This window comes from Octopus sinensis, linkage group LG2 (assembly GCF_006345805.1).
Source record: "Octopus sinensis linkage group LG2, ASM634580v1, whole genome shotgun sequence".
Lineage (NCBI taxonomy): Eukaryota > Metazoa > Mollusca > Cephalopoda > Octopoda > Octopodidae > Octopus > Octopus sinensis.
The window spans coordinates 41,548,666-41,568,487 of record NC_042998.1 but is presented as its reverse complement, the minus strand read 5'-3'; the positions used below and the strand labels follow the sequence as shown (position 1 = coordinate 41,568,487).

At 32.5% G+C, this 19,822-nt stretch overlaps 1 protein-coding gene across 8 annotated transcripts in view; it reads right to left on the bottom strand.

The window, feature by feature from the left end:
- Positions 1 to 5,704: 5,704 nt before the first annotated feature.
- Positions 5,705 to 19,822, bottom strand: part of LOC115232614 (dystrophin) — a 744,226-nt gene continuing 730,108 nt past the window's right edge. For all 8 annotated transcript variants that reach the window (XM_029802603.2, XM_036512501.1, XM_029802605.2 and 5 more), the window contains 8 exons: positions 17,020 to 17,088; positions 15,530 to 15,574; positions 13,502 to 13,568; positions 12,274 to 12,365; positions 8,738 to 8,966; positions 8,464 to 8,626; positions 7,630 to 7,707; positions 5,705 to 7,309 (listed from right to left, as the gene is read on the bottom strand). In XM_029802603.2, coding sequence (XP_029658463.1) covers positions 7,194 to 7,309; positions 7,630 to 7,707; positions 8,464 to 8,626; positions 8,738 to 8,966; positions 12,274 to 12,365; positions 13,502 to 13,568; positions 15,530 to 15,574; positions 17,020 to 17,088 — 859 coding nt within the window. In that variant the 3' untranslated portion in view covers positions 5,705 to 7,193. The remainder of the gene's footprint in view (positions 7,310 to 7,629; positions 7,708 to 8,463; positions 8,627 to 8,737; positions 8,967 to 12,273; positions 12,366 to 13,501; positions 13,569 to 15,529; positions 15,575 to 17,019; positions 17,089 to 19,822) is intronic.

Below are 19,822 nucleotides of genomic sequence, written 5' to 3'. Positions count from 1 at the left end.
AACAAATGAACAGATAGTGTGATACCTTCAGAACTTGAAGAATATACGTTTGTTTTCCTTACGCAGTTTTGATGTAGTACTGTCATTACAAGAATTTAAAAAAATATAAATTCAAGTATCAAACCGACAGTTTAAAATCTTGCAACCAGGAATCAACACCTTATTTTCATTCCACAACACCAAAATGGAGTTACCACATATCTCAAGAAAACACACTTACAACACTTATTTACTTATTAGTTATGAACAACAAATACCTAAACCCATCACAGTTCTTAAAACGTATGATAAATTTTCATGGCAACCAGAAATTTTATGCTACCAAGACTGTACATCAAAGCTAAATTTACTTTTTAGAGCCAGAAATAATACAAAATAGTTGCTGACCCATTATGAAGAATACATATGCCTTACACTGAAAAAGTGCTTATACACCTCAGTGTTTCATGCATACACACATATATTCTGAACTGCATAAAAAACAGTCTGTCTGTCTGATTATCATGCTATCACTCACTGAATACCTGTTAAATCCTGTTAAATTGTGCACTTCTTTATCTTTCACCACCAATATCACAATAGGCCTACTTGATCAAGGGTGACAGGGGATAAACAGACACACACACACAAAATCTAATAAATACTGGGGCAATCTCTCCTTTTCTAATCTTCCCAACTGTAAAACTACTCCCTACACTCCTTTCCAGCCCTTTCTTCAGATCACCCTTCCTTGTCATACCCCATCATTTCCACAAGCCCAACCAGTAACAATTTAATGGAAATAGTCAATAATGTATTAAGCATTATTGTAGGAAGCTAAGGTTATTTAATTCTTTGTCATAACAATTTCTTACTCTCATTATCTTTAATTGTGGTGAGGGTTTATTCATTGAATCCCTTGGCACATTTCCATCTCATCATCATCATCGTTTATTTAAAATACTCGTGGGCAAACAGCTGCCCATAGACGTTCTGAATTGTATACCTAAATGAAAAATTACCTACAATAATTTTAGTAATGTGTCTTGTGTGATGATGAGCCATGTCGCATGCACCTTGTTTCTTGAAAAGGGTCGGCCATACCTGATTTATAGTGTCTAATGTGTATAACTTTTATGTATGATTCCACTATTTTATACATATGCAAATGTGTATTATATTTCTGTTCTGTATGTTGAGGCGTAAGGTTATTAATTAAAATAGTTGTTAGGAAGCTGGATAGAATGTCTGGCTGTATTTATTCCAGTTCTAGCTGTCTGCACTTCAAGCTGAAATGCTGCTGGAATCAACTGTTTTCCATCCTTTCGGAGACAATACAGTACCAGCCCAGAGTAGTGGAGCGAGGACATTGTTAGAGTGTTGGAAGAGATGTCTTGTATTATTTGTTAACAGCTCTTAACGTTCTAAAGTCAATGCCTAAAAATAATACTGGTGCAAAGCTCTGTTGGCCCTGCTCTCCCATTCTCCATGAGAAGGGCAAAGCAAATAGAACGTTGGTTGGTGTGGAAATGAGGGATAGGCATACATGGGTAATTACATGTCTCCATAGGAAATTTTGCCCAGGCTTGCACCTAGGCAAGGAACTTCCTGTGTAGGTTCAGGTGTTGATCTCAGAAGGCTTACAGAAACTTTCATTGTGAGATATATTCTCATAAATGTGTAATTTTATGTGCACGTAAGTATGTATACACACACACACACATTTGCACTTGTATGTATATATATATATATATATTTTATCTTTAGACTGTGGATATGGTGGGGCAACTGTCTTGAAGAACATTTAGTTGAACAAATTGATACCAGTACTTATAAAGACATTTGCAGACATACACAATGGGCTTCTTTTAGTTTCTGTCTACCAAATCCACTCATAAAGCTTTGGTTGACCCAAGTCTATAGTAGAAAATACTTGGCCAAGGTATCATGTAGTGGGACTGAACCCAGAGCCATAGAGTTGGGAGGCAAACTTACAACATATGTTTGTGTGTGTGAGTGTATGTGCATATATGTATATATTTGTTTACGTGTGTGTGTGTGTATATATATATATATATATATATATATATGTGTGTGTGTGTACACATGTATATGTATGTATACATGTGTGCATATATATATATATATATATATATGCACACTGTACTATTGTTGTAACATATTTTCTACAGCTTATATTTGTTTCTGAGTTAGACAATTAGTTTTAACAGTTTCTGAGCAAAAATCATTCACTCTGAAGTCATTCGAGCTCCCATCTGATATTATTTTCTAATATTTCCCAGGAACCACAGAATAGTTGACCCTAGCAGGATTTGAACAGAGAATCAAAAGAGCCAGAAAAAAGATTTCAAGGCATTTTCTCCAACATTTTAACAATTCTGTCATCATTCAAATAATAATGATTCTTTTTACAATAGGCACAAGGCTTGCAATTTAGTGGAAGGGAGTAAATTGATTACCTTGATCCCAGTGTTCAACAGGTGGTTATTTTATTAACCCTGAAAAGATTAATGGCAACATTGACCTTGGTGGAATCTGAAGTCACAACAAAAAGAACCAAAAGAAACGCCACCAAATGTGGTAGCGATTCTGCCAGCTTGCTACATTAATGATAATTCTTTTGACTATAGGCATAAAGCCTGAAACTTGGCTAGGAAGGGACTAGTTGATTACATCAACCCCATTGCATAACTTGCACTAATTTTAGTGATCCAGAAAGGATGAAAAGTAAAGTCGACTTTGGCAGAATTTGAACTCAGAACAAAGCTGAAAGAAATGCTGCTAAGCATTTTGTCTGGCATGGCAATGATTCTGTCAGTTTGCTGTCTTAATTAATAATAATAATAATAATAATATTGATGGTGATGATTTTTTATATTGATACAAGGCAACAAATCTGCAGGAAAGCGATAAAGTTGATTAAATCAACACAGATACATATCAAGTAAACACAAATGAAAGACAAAGTTGATTCAGGGTGGGATTTACACTCAGAATGTAAAACAACAAAACTGAATTAAAATCCTACAGGATAATAAATAATAATGATTTTTGAATTAGGCACAAATTCACAAATTTGATGGAGGATTAGTCAATTAATCAGTTCTAGTACTTGACTTGTTAATTATTTTATTGGAGGTAGGGCTGGGGTTGAGAGAGCCAAAGTCAGCTGTGGCATGATTTGAACTCAGGATGTAAATTAGTGTAACTAAATTAATATCCTACTGGATTTATTTTTTCTTTGTCTTTTAGTCCTCTAATAATGTAAATGATACTAATTAGAAAATACTGTTTCTAATGTAATTATGAGACCTGGAATTTAGGCAGTGGGGTTAGTTGGTTACATTGATCCCCCCAGTATTTGACTGGTACTTTATTTTATTATAAATCATCATATGAACAGTTGACAGCAAGGTTTGAAATGAGGACTTGCATATTATTTGAATGCAAATATGCTTATCACTGTTGTGTTTGTCACAAGAGAAGCGCTTCTTTATGACAACTATGAGTTCATAATATGATTCACTAGTACAAGATATATTGGGACACTGATATTTCAACATGTTGTGTCTTGTCGACCAGAAGTACCAAGACCAATGAAATGAATCTAACAAGAGCTGATGGTCTTGTTTCTAATTTCAGCAAACTTTGCTGATCCATGCTGATATTTGCCAACCAATAACAGACTGTCATTTGCACAATGAATGGTGAAATTTGAATTTGAACCCCCAGAAAGACAAAAAGCAAAGTTGATCTCAACAGGGCTGGACTCAGAATGTGAAGGGCTGTGACTGAATAATGCAAGGCATTTTGTTTCATGCTCTAATAAGTCTGCAAATCCACAAAGCACAAAACTAAAAGCTGTGAAGGAAGAGAATTGTTGATAAAAATCGACCAAAGTATATGAACATTTCATTCACTTCAAAAAGATTTGAACTTGGAACAAAATGAGATGAAATAAAAAACAACAAAATACTTAGTCTAATCTGTAGGCTGATTAATTAACAATATCCTCTCTCCTAGATGGAAAAGAGCTATAGCTGAGTAAGTTTTTCTCAATATGTTGCTTGTATTTTATTCATTGAAGTGTATGTGTGTATGCATGCCCATATGTGCATAAAACAACAAATTCGACTTTTACAAACTTGAACCCAGATATACCAGTCTCTTTATTTTGCCTATCTATTTCATTACTCTATAAATAGCAATAGGCATTTATTACATAAAACAATTTCAGATTTACAGGAGCAGTGAAGAAACAAATTTTGTGATGCTTATGCTTTTTCTTTAAGTAATTTTGCGACATATATAAATGAAATAGCTGCAACTGGTACAATGATTTCTTTTTGATTAGAGGCATTATCCATTCTAAGAAAAAAAGGTATATATAATATAAATGAACCCAATGTATTAGTACCAATCAGCTTCAGCAGAAACTGTAATGTGATTTAATTGAGAACAGACACCACATATATGAGCTATCATAAAGCACCAAGTCTGGTGCCCCACTTACTTGTTCTAAGAATAGTAAGGCACCATATGAGCTCTTATAAAGCACCTAGTCCAGTGTGATACCATACGTGTTATCATAAAGCACCTAGTCCAGTTTCCCACTCATTTGTTTTACATACAATAATAATGATTTCTAATTTATCACAATGTTTGGGAGAGGGGTGTAGTTAATTATGTTGCTTCAGTACTTCATTGATATTTGCATTTTATTGATTGCAGAAGTACAAAAGGCAAAACTGACCTTGGATTTCATCTCAGAATGTAAAAGGGTATCCATGGAACACCACAAGGTATTTTATTCAGTGTTCATAGTTAGTGTCACTCTACTGCTTTAGTAATAATTATTTAAATAGATTGTCACAAGGCCACAGAATCATCTGAGATGTTTACCCCAGAGGGATACATATACAAAATGATCCTCAATGGAAATTAGATCCAGAATATAAATCAAATACTGTAAGGTATTTTTCAGCTGGGTACTACTGATCCATTCCTTCCTCCACATCATAATATATTTTTTAATTGGAATAAGGTCACAAATTGCATAAGGACATAACTGATTAAATGAATCCAGTACATGCAAAAGAAATGAAAGGTAAAGTTCAACTCAATTGGATTCAGAATGTCAAAGGGTGATACAACTAAATGCTGATAAATATTTTAGTCTGATGCTTTACCATTGCTGACAATAACAATATGGATTTTTTACATGGATACAAGGCCACACATTAGATAGAAGGCAAATAATTCACAGAAACTGAGTTAAAACAAATCTAATTCTCATTTGATTCACTGTGTAAGGATGAAAGGCAAAGCTGATATAGTGGAATTTCAACTTAAAATGTAAACAGACACAACTAAATATCACTTTACTGCTTCTTACTTACCCAATTATTTCCTACATAAGCATGAAGTCAGAAATTCCAAGGAGAGTAGAATGAGCAGTATAACATTTAGGCCTTTTCAAGAGCATTAGCAACATAATTGAACTGAAACGGCTGTAACTGGAAACTGAAACCAGGAATTACTAGGACCTTACATTCCTCAATGGAGTTCACAAAATAATAAATTTAATGATATAAGAAATGGCATATAATGAAATAGGTTCAATATTTCTAGAGTTCAATAAATACAACATAAAGGAGAAAAAATGTTTGTATCACAGAGAAATGAAATGCTTTAAACAAAATAATTAGAATAGATCAACTTTTTTATTTCAATAAAAACTGAGCTTTAGTCAGATATACGACAATTTTGTTTCTTTTCACACGTCCTTGTGCAGATAATGGATGAAGCTCAGGTTGTTAAGCTGCTTTATTGTCCGAGTGTACTCGCGGGAATACATCTGACTGACATGACAGCCACTACAGAACATTAGTTGCCACAACACTGCCACTGGAATATTTGGGCCATTGATGACGTGAACTTATCTGTGCCAGCAGTGTTTAACATACGTATATAATAACAATTAGGACTCAATATACACAACATAAATATATTCTTTTAATAGTAACAGTAGCACCAGTTCCGAGGACTGAAGACACTATTTCAGTCAGATTTTTTTAACATTTAGATAAAAAAAAAAAAAAAAGCTAGATTTCTATAAATTGCACCATATCTTTGCAGAAATCATTTCTAATTGCAGTTACCAAGACACATTATGAATGTATCCATAATATTCATTTAGCTTTTGAGAACTCTTGAATCTTGACTAAATTAAAGATTTAAGATGTTTAAAAGCTTTGCTTGGTCTAAAATGCAAGTAGTTTTAGTAGATGGGATTGTAATCATATTTCAAACAGTTTAAGTTTTCTTTCTTAATCCTACATTATAAAATATTCTCTGCTTTTTCTTTACGAAAATATACACAAGAATTTACATTAGTTTGGATAACTTTGGGAAACAATGTATGTATGAAACCTACACACATTCATAGCATCATATAAAACCACACTTGGTTTTAACTTTTGAAACATAAAATAGAAAGCTTAATGCATTCATCTTGGCACATAACTTTTATGCTTTTTGGCAACAACCAGAAGGGTAGATTAAATTGCTAAAGGCTTTTCTTTTTAATTTAGTTGGTCAAATTAGTTAAACTGCTGTCTCAGTAGGATTTTTATAATAGCTTGATGGAAGTGAAAGTACCAAGAATATTGATGTGCATTTTTTTTTTTAGAAGTGGGAGTGATAAACATATTAGTAACAGTAGTAGTAATGTTGGTAGTGGTAATGGGGTTTATGATAGCAGTAGTTGTGAATTTAAAGCAATATTTATTCTTGCTGGAGTAGTAATATTTTTCAATATCATTTCAGTACCATAACTACGTCCTGATATATCACTAAAAGAAAAACAAACAAACAAACAGATGTCTTCATTGCTTGAAGTTCCTTTAGGCTATTGATAATGAAAATGGTCACATTTGATTAATCACATACATCAGTGGCACTAATATTTCAGGGTTTGTTAGTCAAATTGAATGGAAGACTCTTTCTAGTTTAAATCTCTTAAAACTAGACAACAAATTTTGATTTGAGCAGCAACAGAATGGTTCCATTAGATACTGAAAGTTTGGATCAAAGTATATAACAATGCGTTTCTAACAGAAACATTGTCTGCTTTCTCTGATTGTGGATTTTAATTTCCAAGATGAAAACACCATCATGATCATGATGTAAGTTTACTGTTTGGATTCTTCCTCAACACCGTCTTCATCTGTCATGACAGTCACAAGTGTTCCAACAGCTTTGCCAACTTGGCCGGCCATATGGAAGAGGTTGCCAACACTGTTAGATGCTGCAATTAAAGAAAATTACTTTAAAAAGTATATTCAGTATTAAGATTTAAATGACTTTATATGAAAAATATTATCTTGTAAATAATTTCAACATCATTGAATAAAAAAAAATAATGGGTGAAAATACGAGACTCATATTAACAACAATCAAACTGATTCAAATATAAAATAGAATTAATAAAATGAAAATACATTTAAAGGAAGTTTTTAATATAATTTTTTTTTGCAAATAATTAAATTTCTGAATTTAAATAATCTGGTTTTTAAATTTAAAAAAAAACCCAACAAAAATTAAAAAATATTAATTTTCTTTACTTACAACGTGCTTCATAAGTAGGTGGACTTGGAATTTCAGGCATGATTTCTTCTTCTTTTTTATGGCGTGCCCCATCAATTGCTGTGAGAAAATAACAATTAAGAAGCTACTGTTATGTCTGCACTTGTAAGAAATAATTTAACTTTCATATATAATATTGATACTACAATGCCTTGTAACCTATTATTAAGCTACCACTAAAGGCCTCATTCTTATATAGTGATTTAGATAATGGTGTACAAGATTTCCTCATAGTCTTCTTGACAGCAGTTATCTGAGCAATGCAGGCTAATGAAACATCACAATAAAGTGTCTCAACAGCTTACAACAGAGACACTTTATAATGAGAAAACAAGTGATTTTATTAAGGGTACTGAGGAGTATGTTAAGAGAAAATGAACCACACAGTTTCTAGCTGTCCAAGCTTAGTCAACTAGAATAAATATAAAGGGATGATAGATTTGAAGCCTTCATGCACTGGAAATTATATCAATATTATATGAGTAGACACTGATTAACTTAGCCAGCTGTGACTCTCCATTAAAACTGTAGTTAAATTCATTACTAGTTAGCTACTCAATTTATATATTTAATGTACATGTACAAAATATAGAGTTGTTTTGACCAAATCCTTGAGGAAGTTATGTTGTTTTTCTTCATATTAAAATAATTTGAAACAATCCAAATTCTAAGAACTTACTACTGTTTTTTTTAAATGTTTTTTTTTTCATCCCAGCTAGATACTGCAACTTTAATTTAGAATAGTGAGTAAGAACATAATTTCCTCAAAATATATAATTCAGCATAGACAAAACATAAGAAAAAAAAAATACTCACAATGATCTCGACCATTTGACAAAGATGTTGTTGTTTCTGTTTGCATGTTAAAACGATACCGAACAGGGCCGCAGGGAAGGGAACTGACTGATGAAGATGGAGTGGTCAGTGGTGATGTCCGAGCAGATGAATTGACAGATACTGTACTACGATCTGGTTGTGGCTGAAAGTGTTAAATTTACTTTTAATAAAACATCTCAAAACAAGAGCAATATCAAAAATAGTTGCTGAGAATATTTTGTACAACATATCTGTTTCAAAAAACTTTGCTCACCTGTTCTAAAAGTTGGCGCAATCGCTGTAGTTGCGATTCAAGTTGTTTGTTATGATCTTCAAGAATGCGCATTCGTGCCTCAAGCCTGTCTTTGTGTTGTCGTAGTAATTTAGCCTCAGCAACCATCTCAGCATCTCTGTTAGCAGCAGCCTCTTCATCAGATCTTCCTTGGCTACTTTCGCGGGAATTTTGAGATTGACAGAGTCTGTCATATTCCGCTTGAAGATTTCTGAAGATAATAATTGATAACTTATTATATAACAGTTGAAGCATTAGCTTTGATTGGGAGAGGAAATGGGGATCTGAGATATTAATGACTAACACAAGGATTTAAAAAAGAGAGGTGTGACTTATTTTATCAACCACAAAAGGATGAAAAGCAAAGTCAATCTTGACAGAATTTGAACCCAGAACACAAAGAACTGGTAGAAATTCTACTAATAATTTTTTTGTCTGACCCACTAACAATTCATCTAGCTTGTCACCTTAAATAATAATAATAATAATAATAATAATAATAATAATAATAATAATAATAATAATAATAATAATAAATAATGATACTAAAGGGAGTCTTTAAAAATACAACAGCGGATAAAGTAACAACCACATAGCTGTGAGAAGAGGAGAAAAAAAAAATTAAAGGAATTACAAAATGTCATACTAAGACTTTGACAAAAAAGACTTCTTGCCAAAATTTTACAAGACTAAACAGAGTGGAAGTGGATAAAGGAAGCCTCAGCAATGCCTGAGAAGTACAAGTCTTCTTACCTCCAAACTACTAAAAACATAATGAAACAGGACAAAAAGGACATGAGGAATATGAGGAGTATGTTAAGAGAAAATGAACCACACAGTTTCTAGCTGTCCAAGCTTAGTCAACTAGAATAAATATAAAGGCATGATAGATTTGAAGCCTTCATGCACTGGAAATTATATCAATATTAAGAAATACCCATAGTAAAAAGTCTCATGGAGATTAGGGAAAATCAGTCAGATATCATTATCAAAGATCACTTGGAAAAGAAAGATGTTGCCTAATTCCAGTTGATGATAATATATTTCTAAAAGAAATAGAGAAACTACATAGAGAAAAATTTGGAAGTTGAGCTAATCAGAATGTGGGGATTGCAATAAAAAAAAAAAGGCACATTGGTAATTATAAAAAGATACCAAAACCATAGGACTTACATATATTCTCTTCTAGGAATTGCACACATAATATACAGTACTTTCAAAATAGAAAAAAATACAAAATATTGTGTATACTAAATCAGGCACAGAGCAACATTCACATGTGCTGTTGTTAAAGCATACAAAAATAAGACAATTGAAATAATGATTTCTAATTGAAGTACGAAGCCAACAGTTTTGAAGACATGACATTAGTCAATACCATAGACCACAGTACTTGACTGGTACATATTTTATTGACTCTGAACGGATGAAAGACAAAGTTGAATTTGGTGAGATTTGAACTCAGAATGTACAAAAAAAAAAAAAAAAGAAATCAGAAAAAATACTGCAACATATTTTTTCTGACTAAGAATCCTGCCAGCCTGCCATCTTCATAATAATAATAATGGTTTCAAATTTTGGTATAAAGTCAGCAATTTTAGGAGGAAGGGGATAGTCAATTATATCAACCCTAATACTTGACTGGTACTTTATTTTACTGACCCTGGAGGGATAAAAAGGAAAGTTGATGCTGGCAGAATTTAAACTCAGAATGTAATGAGTTGAAAGAGATACTGCAAGGTATTGTGTCCAATGCTTTAAATATTCTGCCAGCTTGACATAATAAAATTAATAAGTTTCTTTTCATCTTCACAAAAGAAAAATTAGCATGAAACAGAAATGATTTCTTTATTCTTTGCAAATTAATGAGATACCAGATTGAAGCGGGATCAAATAAATAATGCCAGATATATGTAAAAGAAAAATATAGTGTAACACTAAAATAAATTTTGCAAATGATAGAAGTTTAAGCAAGAGAATCAGAAAATTTTGATAAATGTAAACTCTTCTCTGAATGAAAATAATTGGTTCACCTTAACTGTAAATGTGTTTTATCATAAGCCAATGTAATACAGCTAGAAATTGCTGCTAAATCAGAAGGAAACATGAGATTAAGGAAATATAGAATAAAAATGTGCTTGAAAAGAAAAGGTAATAACAGGTAAGTGTATGGGAAGACATTCTTTGGACAGGTCAATACTCTGTCAGAGTCAAAACAGGCAACATAGGCAATCAAGAACCATTCCCATACATGAAAAATATTATTGAAAAAAAGTCTTAGATATCAAAGTAGTTAAGTATGTACACTGGAAACTATGCAGGCAACAATTGAACTGATACAAAACCAAGTGGTGTAAACATATCAACCACTGTAGCTAAAAATGACAGACTAATAATATTACGAACATAGCTGTATATACTGATAAAATAAAAGTAAACTATCCAAATATTATAGTTAAAGTGCATGTTAATAGAAATATTGATTCCCAGTAGATGAAAATATTTTTGACAAAGATTTAGAGAAACTAAATATAATGACTAAGGAATTGAAATAGAATTTAGGAATTGAAAGTATAAAGAATGATAATAAAAATAAATACATTAGGACTGACATAAATATATCAAAATTACACAATCTGTTACTACAGAGAAATAACACGCAACATATTACATGAAACATCAATATAGTAGTAAAGACATAGATAAAAGAGTTATAAACAAATTATAGCTATCACTTGCAAGTGAGTATTTCTTGGTAACATGTACCATGCCTTGGCTAATTGTTTTAGGTGTCTATACAGTGCTAGCATCTTGACCCAGGGGAACATTCCCAGAGGATTGACATGCAAAACCAATTTGTTAAAATTAAATTCAGGTTATAAAGATATATAATTAAACACCAAGAAACACAGAAGAAATATATCTTATTATTCTACAGAGTTTATCACTCCTCACTTGTACAATTATAATGCTATTAAAAAAGACTAACTACTATTTTCAGCTTTGAAAATAAAAATATATTATAATTCAGTTTAATCCCCTTCATTTTTAACACAGTAAAATAAGAAATTGTTTTGAATATTTGTATTTTCCCTATTAAATATTTCTTGATTGCAAACTTCCACTGATGTCCCAAAAGTTTATTAATAAAATGATTTTAGCAAAAGCAAATTGTACACTTGGGCAATAAGTTGTGAAGACAGAGGATTCCCAATGTTAAGTAAGGCATGGACCAAGATAAGTATATTTCTTAAGCTAGAAATACAGATTAATGGACCCAGTTGAAAAGTACCATATAAAAATACAGAGACCAGTGAAAACAGGCCCAACTGATGTCTAATTCAACTGATTGTTAGTAACCCAAAGAGGAAACATCTGGTGATTCTGATAAATGAAATAATTAACAAAAATTTTATTGGTTAAATGCTATTGATATAGACCTGAAAATTTACATGGCTTGATGACACTGATAAGACAATTAAAATTTACAACAACAAAAAAAAGAAGTTACTTCATACTTATTTTCTTCTTCCAAGTCTTTTATCATAGCTTCAAGTTCAGACCGTTGTTCAGCATCCACTGCCATCATTATTTGCATAGGACTTTTTAGCTAATGAAAACACAAGCATGAAATAAAACATTTAAAAATGAAATGAAAAAAAGGCATCGAAGGGGCGATGCATATCCTGCTCAGAGATAAATTTTTTTGTAAATTATTGTGTGGCTTACTCATGCTTTTTAATTGAATTGAATTAATTATTTTTCTTAAGTATCACCATTATAGGTATTTATACTCTGGTGAAATTAAGAAATCAACTCATAAATAAACGAAACCCTCGTATCCATCAGTGTACACACACAGACGCACAGAGTCACATATCTATGTATGTATGTATGTATGCACATGTATCTACATGCATAGGTACACAATGATCTACACACACACACAGAGTTGTATGTATGCGCATGTGTCTATGTGCATAGGTATACCATGATCTATACACATACATATTTCTTTTTTTTTTTTTTGAAGATAATCAAACCAAATGCCCATCATTTCGAGCCACTCCCCCAATGAGTATTTCTGCCAAATGTCGTGCAAATCCATTCAGCTGTTTTGCAAATACACAAAGATGAGTGATTACAATACCCCAGCTTTCGTTTGCACATGCAGGATAAAAATAAGATTTAATCAAATTATTTTTATATGATATTTTCTTTTCAAAGTGAAGAATAAATCATAGTATGGTGAAGGAAAGCAATGCTGTTTGAATGTGTTATTTGATACTGTTATCAAAATTACTACCATTACAAATTATACATGTTTTCATATTCAACATATTTCCACACAATGTGTTATTTTTATAAGTTAGTGTTTCTAAGGAACCTCACTCTTCAGAAAGTTCCACTCCCAACCTCATCAGAATTGAAATCTCATGGACTCCTATCATCACTACAGATACTCAGAAGCATAAACTCAAACTGAATATTAAATGTATCAACTACACTGAACATCAAAAACACTAACCTAACCAGTCTTTGAAGGCTTTCATGAGTTATAAGTACTAGTACTACTCAAATTAAAAATTAATTTCAAAAAACAATACACAGAAATCATAAAGTAAACAATTTATAAAAGCATTTAAACTAACAGACTGTTCTTATAAACTTTATAATTCTGGCGAGGACTACCTACTACACACACACACACAATCATTCCTATAAGAAAATGAAAGGATTACTTACTACATTAGATGAAGTATCTCCATTTAGACTTTGACAATATTGGGCTATAAGGTGATGTTCATCTTCTCTAATAAAAGTGGAATGAATAAAATGGTAATGAGAGATTTATGAGAAAGTATCAAATAAAAATTCTATGCAAATATTTTGAAGAAAAACATTATTTGGCATTGAAAAATTTAGATTTAGAGCTTTGTAAAGTAAAAAAAAATAAATATGTATAAAATACAAACGAGCATCTTAACATGATTAAGACTGAAATATTTATTAGATCTTTTAAATATTTTCAGTAATTCAAATTGTCATTGCTTCTTTAGAGTAGAAACAAATAATGGCAAGTAACATGTAGAATATCTAATTTCCAGTCATGATTAGAATGATTTGATATGTCAGCCAGCTAATCATTAAATGTATTGTTGTTATGATGGCTATAACAGCCCTTTTAGATTTATTTTCAATGTAATGTTACATCATATTTCAGTTAAGAGTCTAATAGTTGTGAAGCTAAACTGGTTTCATATACAACTGTAGCTATCACTCAGTAACACAAGTAATGAAAGAGACAAAAAGGAGTTCTTTAAACATTTTAACTCACAGAAAAAAAACGGAACCCCCCCCCCCCAAAAAAAAGAACTAAGCAAACCATTGTGCAAATTAAATATTCTAAAGGAAACCTAATAAACTGACACAATATAACAATGGGCATCTAAGTTTTAATCTCAAGATTCTAAATTAACCCATTGCTTAACACCACCAACTGCCTTTAGCAGAATCTGTTCTGTTGCACACATTCAGCTCAGGTTTCAATATAATTTCCTCCAACCAGTCTTGGAAATCCTGAAAAGTGTTGCCAGTTTTTCTCTGAGATAAAAGTAAAAATAAAAGAACCTAACATAAAGATGATTCATTGACTGGATATGCTGGTTAAGCTTTATGGCCACAGAAGATGTCAACTTGAACGGCTATGTGTGTGTGTGTGTGATGAGTTAATTGGCTATCAGGGTTATAACACACAAGCCACTATACACAGCCTGCAATCAGTGAAAAGCCATACACACCCATATCCAGCAAACCACTTGTATAGTGATGTTGCTGTTTAGAGCAGAGATATTCCTACGTTGTGTTACCTATTTTCAGTTAAGTAGAGTGGGCCCAGTAGGGGTTTAGTTTAACCTACCTAGTTTCAAAGTGACAAACATCAGTCCCTATCCATTTATTAGTTTTTTTTTTTTTGGCTCACCCTGTCTTCTTTCTCATTATCAAGACGAAAGATTTTGGATCCATATCTCTTTTTCTTCACCAGTGTTGGACAAGTTTAAAACTTTAAAAACCAACCAATTTTATTAAACATGGCAAGTTACCTGCTCCAGGACCACCCCCAATCCATGAGAAACACTGATTAAGCTATTTGAATGTTAAAAATCTTGACTACAGACACCACAGACAGTGCTGGTTCAGTAGCTTCCCGCTGGTTATCCAGTAACATGGATTTTCAACCATCTATGGTCTATATTGGCTGAGGTTAACTTTGTCTTTCATCCAATGGTGCTTTTAACATATCACTGGCATAGGCCATTGACTATGATTTCACATTTACATTAAAAAGCAAATTAAAAATGACTATGTGGTAAAAAAATGACAATATTATGATTAATAAAATTTTAATTATTTTTATCAAGTTCAACAGGCAAATCTAAAGAAATTTTGGTCTTATTAAATCTCCTTTGCAATATATAGACCTCACTGAATTTGTGAAAGTAGTAGTTAGGTCATTATTAAAAGACATACATAGATATATATAGAAATGACCCATATGATAGAGAATTTAAAAAAATTAAGTATCCACTGTTTTTATTTCTGTATTGAATGAGTCATCCTGCTTGCATCTAAACTTAATTTGAAAATATAAATGTCCTTCATACAATCCTGCACCAATTCTGAACTTGAAATATTTTCCAAGTAATATTCTAAAAATATGTCTAAAAAAATGCGAGGAAATCAACATCAATGTTGAGAAAAATAAATACTTACGAATCTGGAGTTGAATATCCTTGTCTTTGTTCAACTTCTGCTAATCTGGAAATCAAAATATAACCAATCAATCACTAGTTTCAGTTGGACTGACAACAAAATGGGTTACATTACTTTAAACCAGGGGTGGGCAAACTACGGCCCGCCATAGGTTTTCATGCGGCCCACCGAGAGCTTTTATGAATCCCAACTTCTATGCAGATACTTCGTAACTGTTTCAGTTGTACTGTAATTCACAATATTTTCACTTGATTTTTATAAATGAGGCCCGCCAAGGTTCCAAAGACGCACTGTGCGGCCCGCGATCAAAAAAGTTTGCCCACCCCTGCTTTAAACCATATTTCTATTAAAATAAATCTGCCTTTGTTTCAGTTAATTTTGAAAGTAAAACATTAATGAAACAACTTTGTCCTTGTTACTTTTTAAACTGGTGTTTGGAACATAAATTAACATGAAATTTTGATTGAAAGGTTTAACTTGATCACTTTAACTTTAAAGTTTAAAGCAAGAAGTTTGTATCATTAAACTAGGAGAGGTCTCAGGTTAGCATCAATGGAACTTTTTGGGGATTAAAAAAGTTACAGTTAAAATCAATATGCAAATGATATCCTAAAGATTTTTAATATATTCTGTTACAATATAACTTCTAAGTACTAAATATCCTTGCCAAATTTTTCTCATTTTTGTATTTCCCACTGACATGTTTTTACATTGTTCATTCATTTAAAGCCTGTGTTTTTTCATGCTAGCATGGGCTTGGACAGAATTATATAAGGCAAGATTTTATGGCTGGATGCTCTTCCTGTCACTAATCCTTATTTGTTTTGCAAGCAGGGACATTTTTTTTATTCCAAAGATTGAAAGCATTGAGTGACAGCCATAATGTCTGCAAGGAATGTCAATGTCACCACCCCTTTGCTCAAATGTGGATGAGCATAGATTATAAACATTGCATATGGACACACACTAACACATACACGACGAGCCACATTCTATTTACTAAATCCCTCCACTGTCTAAGGTGCCATGCAGTGGGGTTAACCTGAAGTAAACTTCTTAAACCATATAGCCATGCCAGTGCCAATACATAACACACACATATACAAGTACACACATGCACATATTTGGGTAAGACATCTTGAGCCAGTATTCTTTGGCTGGTTGCCCTTCCTGATGCCAACCATTATCTGTTTTCAAGTAAGGTACTTCAATCTATATTGAACTCGGAAGCTGCAGACATATTGCTTAAGCAAGAAGTAAACAAAGGCAGCCACTGTCCATATTGTGTCAATACAAAGACATTTGGTGACAAACACATACACAATAGGCTTCTGTATAGATTCTCTCTACCAAATTTCTAGTAAACCTGATACTATTATTATAGAAGACAAAAAAACTTAACCTGAACTTTTGAATCACAAGCCATGTGTTATCCTTTAATTATACTTTAGTTATCCTTTAATAGAAGGAAAATAAAATAACGAACAAACCTGTTTGCATAAAGTTCCAGCCGAGAATGCATGTCCTGAGATATACTGTGCTGGGGGGAGGGCTGTGGACTGTAAAGAGAAAATGGAAAATTCTCATTTAAGATATGTTGTCACATAATTTACCATTAATGAAAAAAATGGTCTGAAGCTTTCAATAAAATAAATGAATAAAAGAAAGATTTGAATTTCATAAATAACAATTAACTTGTCAAATGTAATAGACAGATACCTAATAATCTATGCTGGCCACATGATGATTAGCAACAAAGTATCACCACTTCAAGATGATTATATTAATATTTCATTTTGGCTTTCCTGATATAAATATCACAAAGAATGTGCATAGGAAGAGAGGAAAAGGGAGAGAAGCTTGTCAAAGACAATGGTTGTTTAGCTGAGAACCATTTTGGGAAGTAAGATAAGTACACAGGAATTTGTAAATGATTACATAGCTGGGTGATGAGAAATGAACGCAAAAATTCATGACAAGTGTTTTATTTTTTCCACAAGAGAACTAAAGAAAATTATGAAGGCAAGCTTTGTTAGTGTTTTAAAATGAATAGATACTGTAAATAGCACCTCAGTATACTTGTACCATTATACATACAAGTATTGCAAACACAAGTAACAAAGAAGCAAATTTGAAACTAGTAAATACAATCAATTTTTCATTACTTGACTAAGAGGGAGGCAGTGTTGGTGGGACTTCTTGAGATAACAATGGAATTTGGCTCTTTAGAAATTGGATAAATAAATTGCAATAGAATAGTTAATTTTTTTACTGTGTTGCTTCACAAAGAACTTATTTGTAGAATTTAGTGTGTGCATTCTGGAGATAAGGATTTAAAAGAGGAGAGGGGAAAAAAACATTTTTCTTAGTGAACATGCCTGTAGCATAGGAGCAGTACATTTTAAAGCATTTATATTTTGATTGATTACTTATTAATAGGTTTAAATGGTCAGTTAACTCCATGCTATGGAAGTGATACAATCTGAGATAATACTAGAAAAGAATTATAGATTTCACATTCACAGTAACATCCAGTTTGGTGGGGTTAATATACACATGACTAAGTATACTCAGGTTACACAGAAATGCATAAATAATATATATATACTTGCATGTACACACACACACACACACACACACACGTGTGTGTGAGAGAGAGCACTTTTGCATACAAAAATCTATAAAATACACAACCATATTAATCCCTAATAAATACACAGGGACACACACATACAAACTTAATCTCATTCTCATGTAAATCATTGATTTTTAGGGCTAGTAATTTCAACAAACGTGTGTAAACAAGACATGATCTCTAAGTGAAGATATGTACAGCTTCAGACAGCCTATCAATCAATGTTCAGTATAACCTAATGAGTTCTCACTCACTATGTTAATTTAACTATTGTCCACTATGTGGGACTGATATATACATTTTATCTGAATAATTAATACACAATCTCACATAAAATATCTTGTTTCCCAAAGGAGTTTCATTCTTTAATAATCATTGATAGAGTTTTATTGTATATACATAAGCAATCAAGTAAACTGTATCAGTGCTACCAAAACAAAGTAATAATGGTTTTGAGCAATAAAATAATGTTGGTCTCCCATAAATCAAGTAAACTACATGTTTGTTATTCACATTATTTACATTTGACGGATATTTGTCCTCATCTTGTTTGTTGCTAACTTGATTTGGCTGATATACCCTCCTGCCTTCTTCAGGTGTTTTGGGGAAAGTTCTCATTCCTAAGGTATTTTACGATGTTATTATTATTGTTGTTGTTCAGGTCACTGCTTGGAATCGAACTCGGAATCTTGTGGTTAGTAGCCTGCGCTCTTAAAACCACTACGCTATATGCCTGTGGGCAATTATGGAGTGAATTTTAGGGCTTATAAATCTAATATTTTTCTATCCTTCCTTAATATTGGTTTCCATATGCTGCTCATATCTGAACTTGGTCTGCTTAGGAGGTTGTTGTGTCCTAGCATATGTGCTGCTTCTTTTAGTTTTTGTATTTTCCAGTGGTGTTCTCTGTCTTATTATTTTAACTTCATCCCACAGGGGAAGGTGGTCTCCATTTTTCTATAAATGATCAGCTATACCCGATTTATCAATATCTCCTCATATCACAGCTTTGTGAGGTTCGTCTACCCTTATTTTGAGGGGGCGGCATGTTTTGCCTTTGTATAACCTACCACAGCTGCATGGGATGGAGTACATGCAGTCTTTGATCAAATTCTCTTCTGTTGGTGGTTTTATTCAAAGGAGATATTTACGAAGTGTTGTATTACTCTTGAATACTGTCCTGATGTCATATGGGCTGCATATCTTTTCGGAGAGAACTTTCACATAGGGTAGACAGACTGTGGACAGTTTATTGGCCTCATCCTCTCTCTTCTTCATAATTGGAGTGGATAGTATACTTTTGGGGTAATTGTTGCTTAACAGATCGTTAATGAGCTTGATCATTTCTTCGTGGTGTGTATCACGATTGTTACTTATATTCTTTGCACAATATTTTAGGCATTGAGCAATCCCTCTCTTTACACTGTATGGATGGTGGGAATTGAAGTTGAGGTATCGTCCAGTAAAGGTCGGCTTGCGGTATACAGATGTCCTGAATCCATACTTGATGCGTGTTATAAATAATGTACATAATTCCTCATCTCTTAAATATAGAAATGTTTGTTATTGTTCTTATTTACAAATATCTGTTTTCATAAAAGTTGCTTTGCTTAGCATTACTTTAAATACTCAATTTTTTGTCCCTAAAGAAGGGTGTC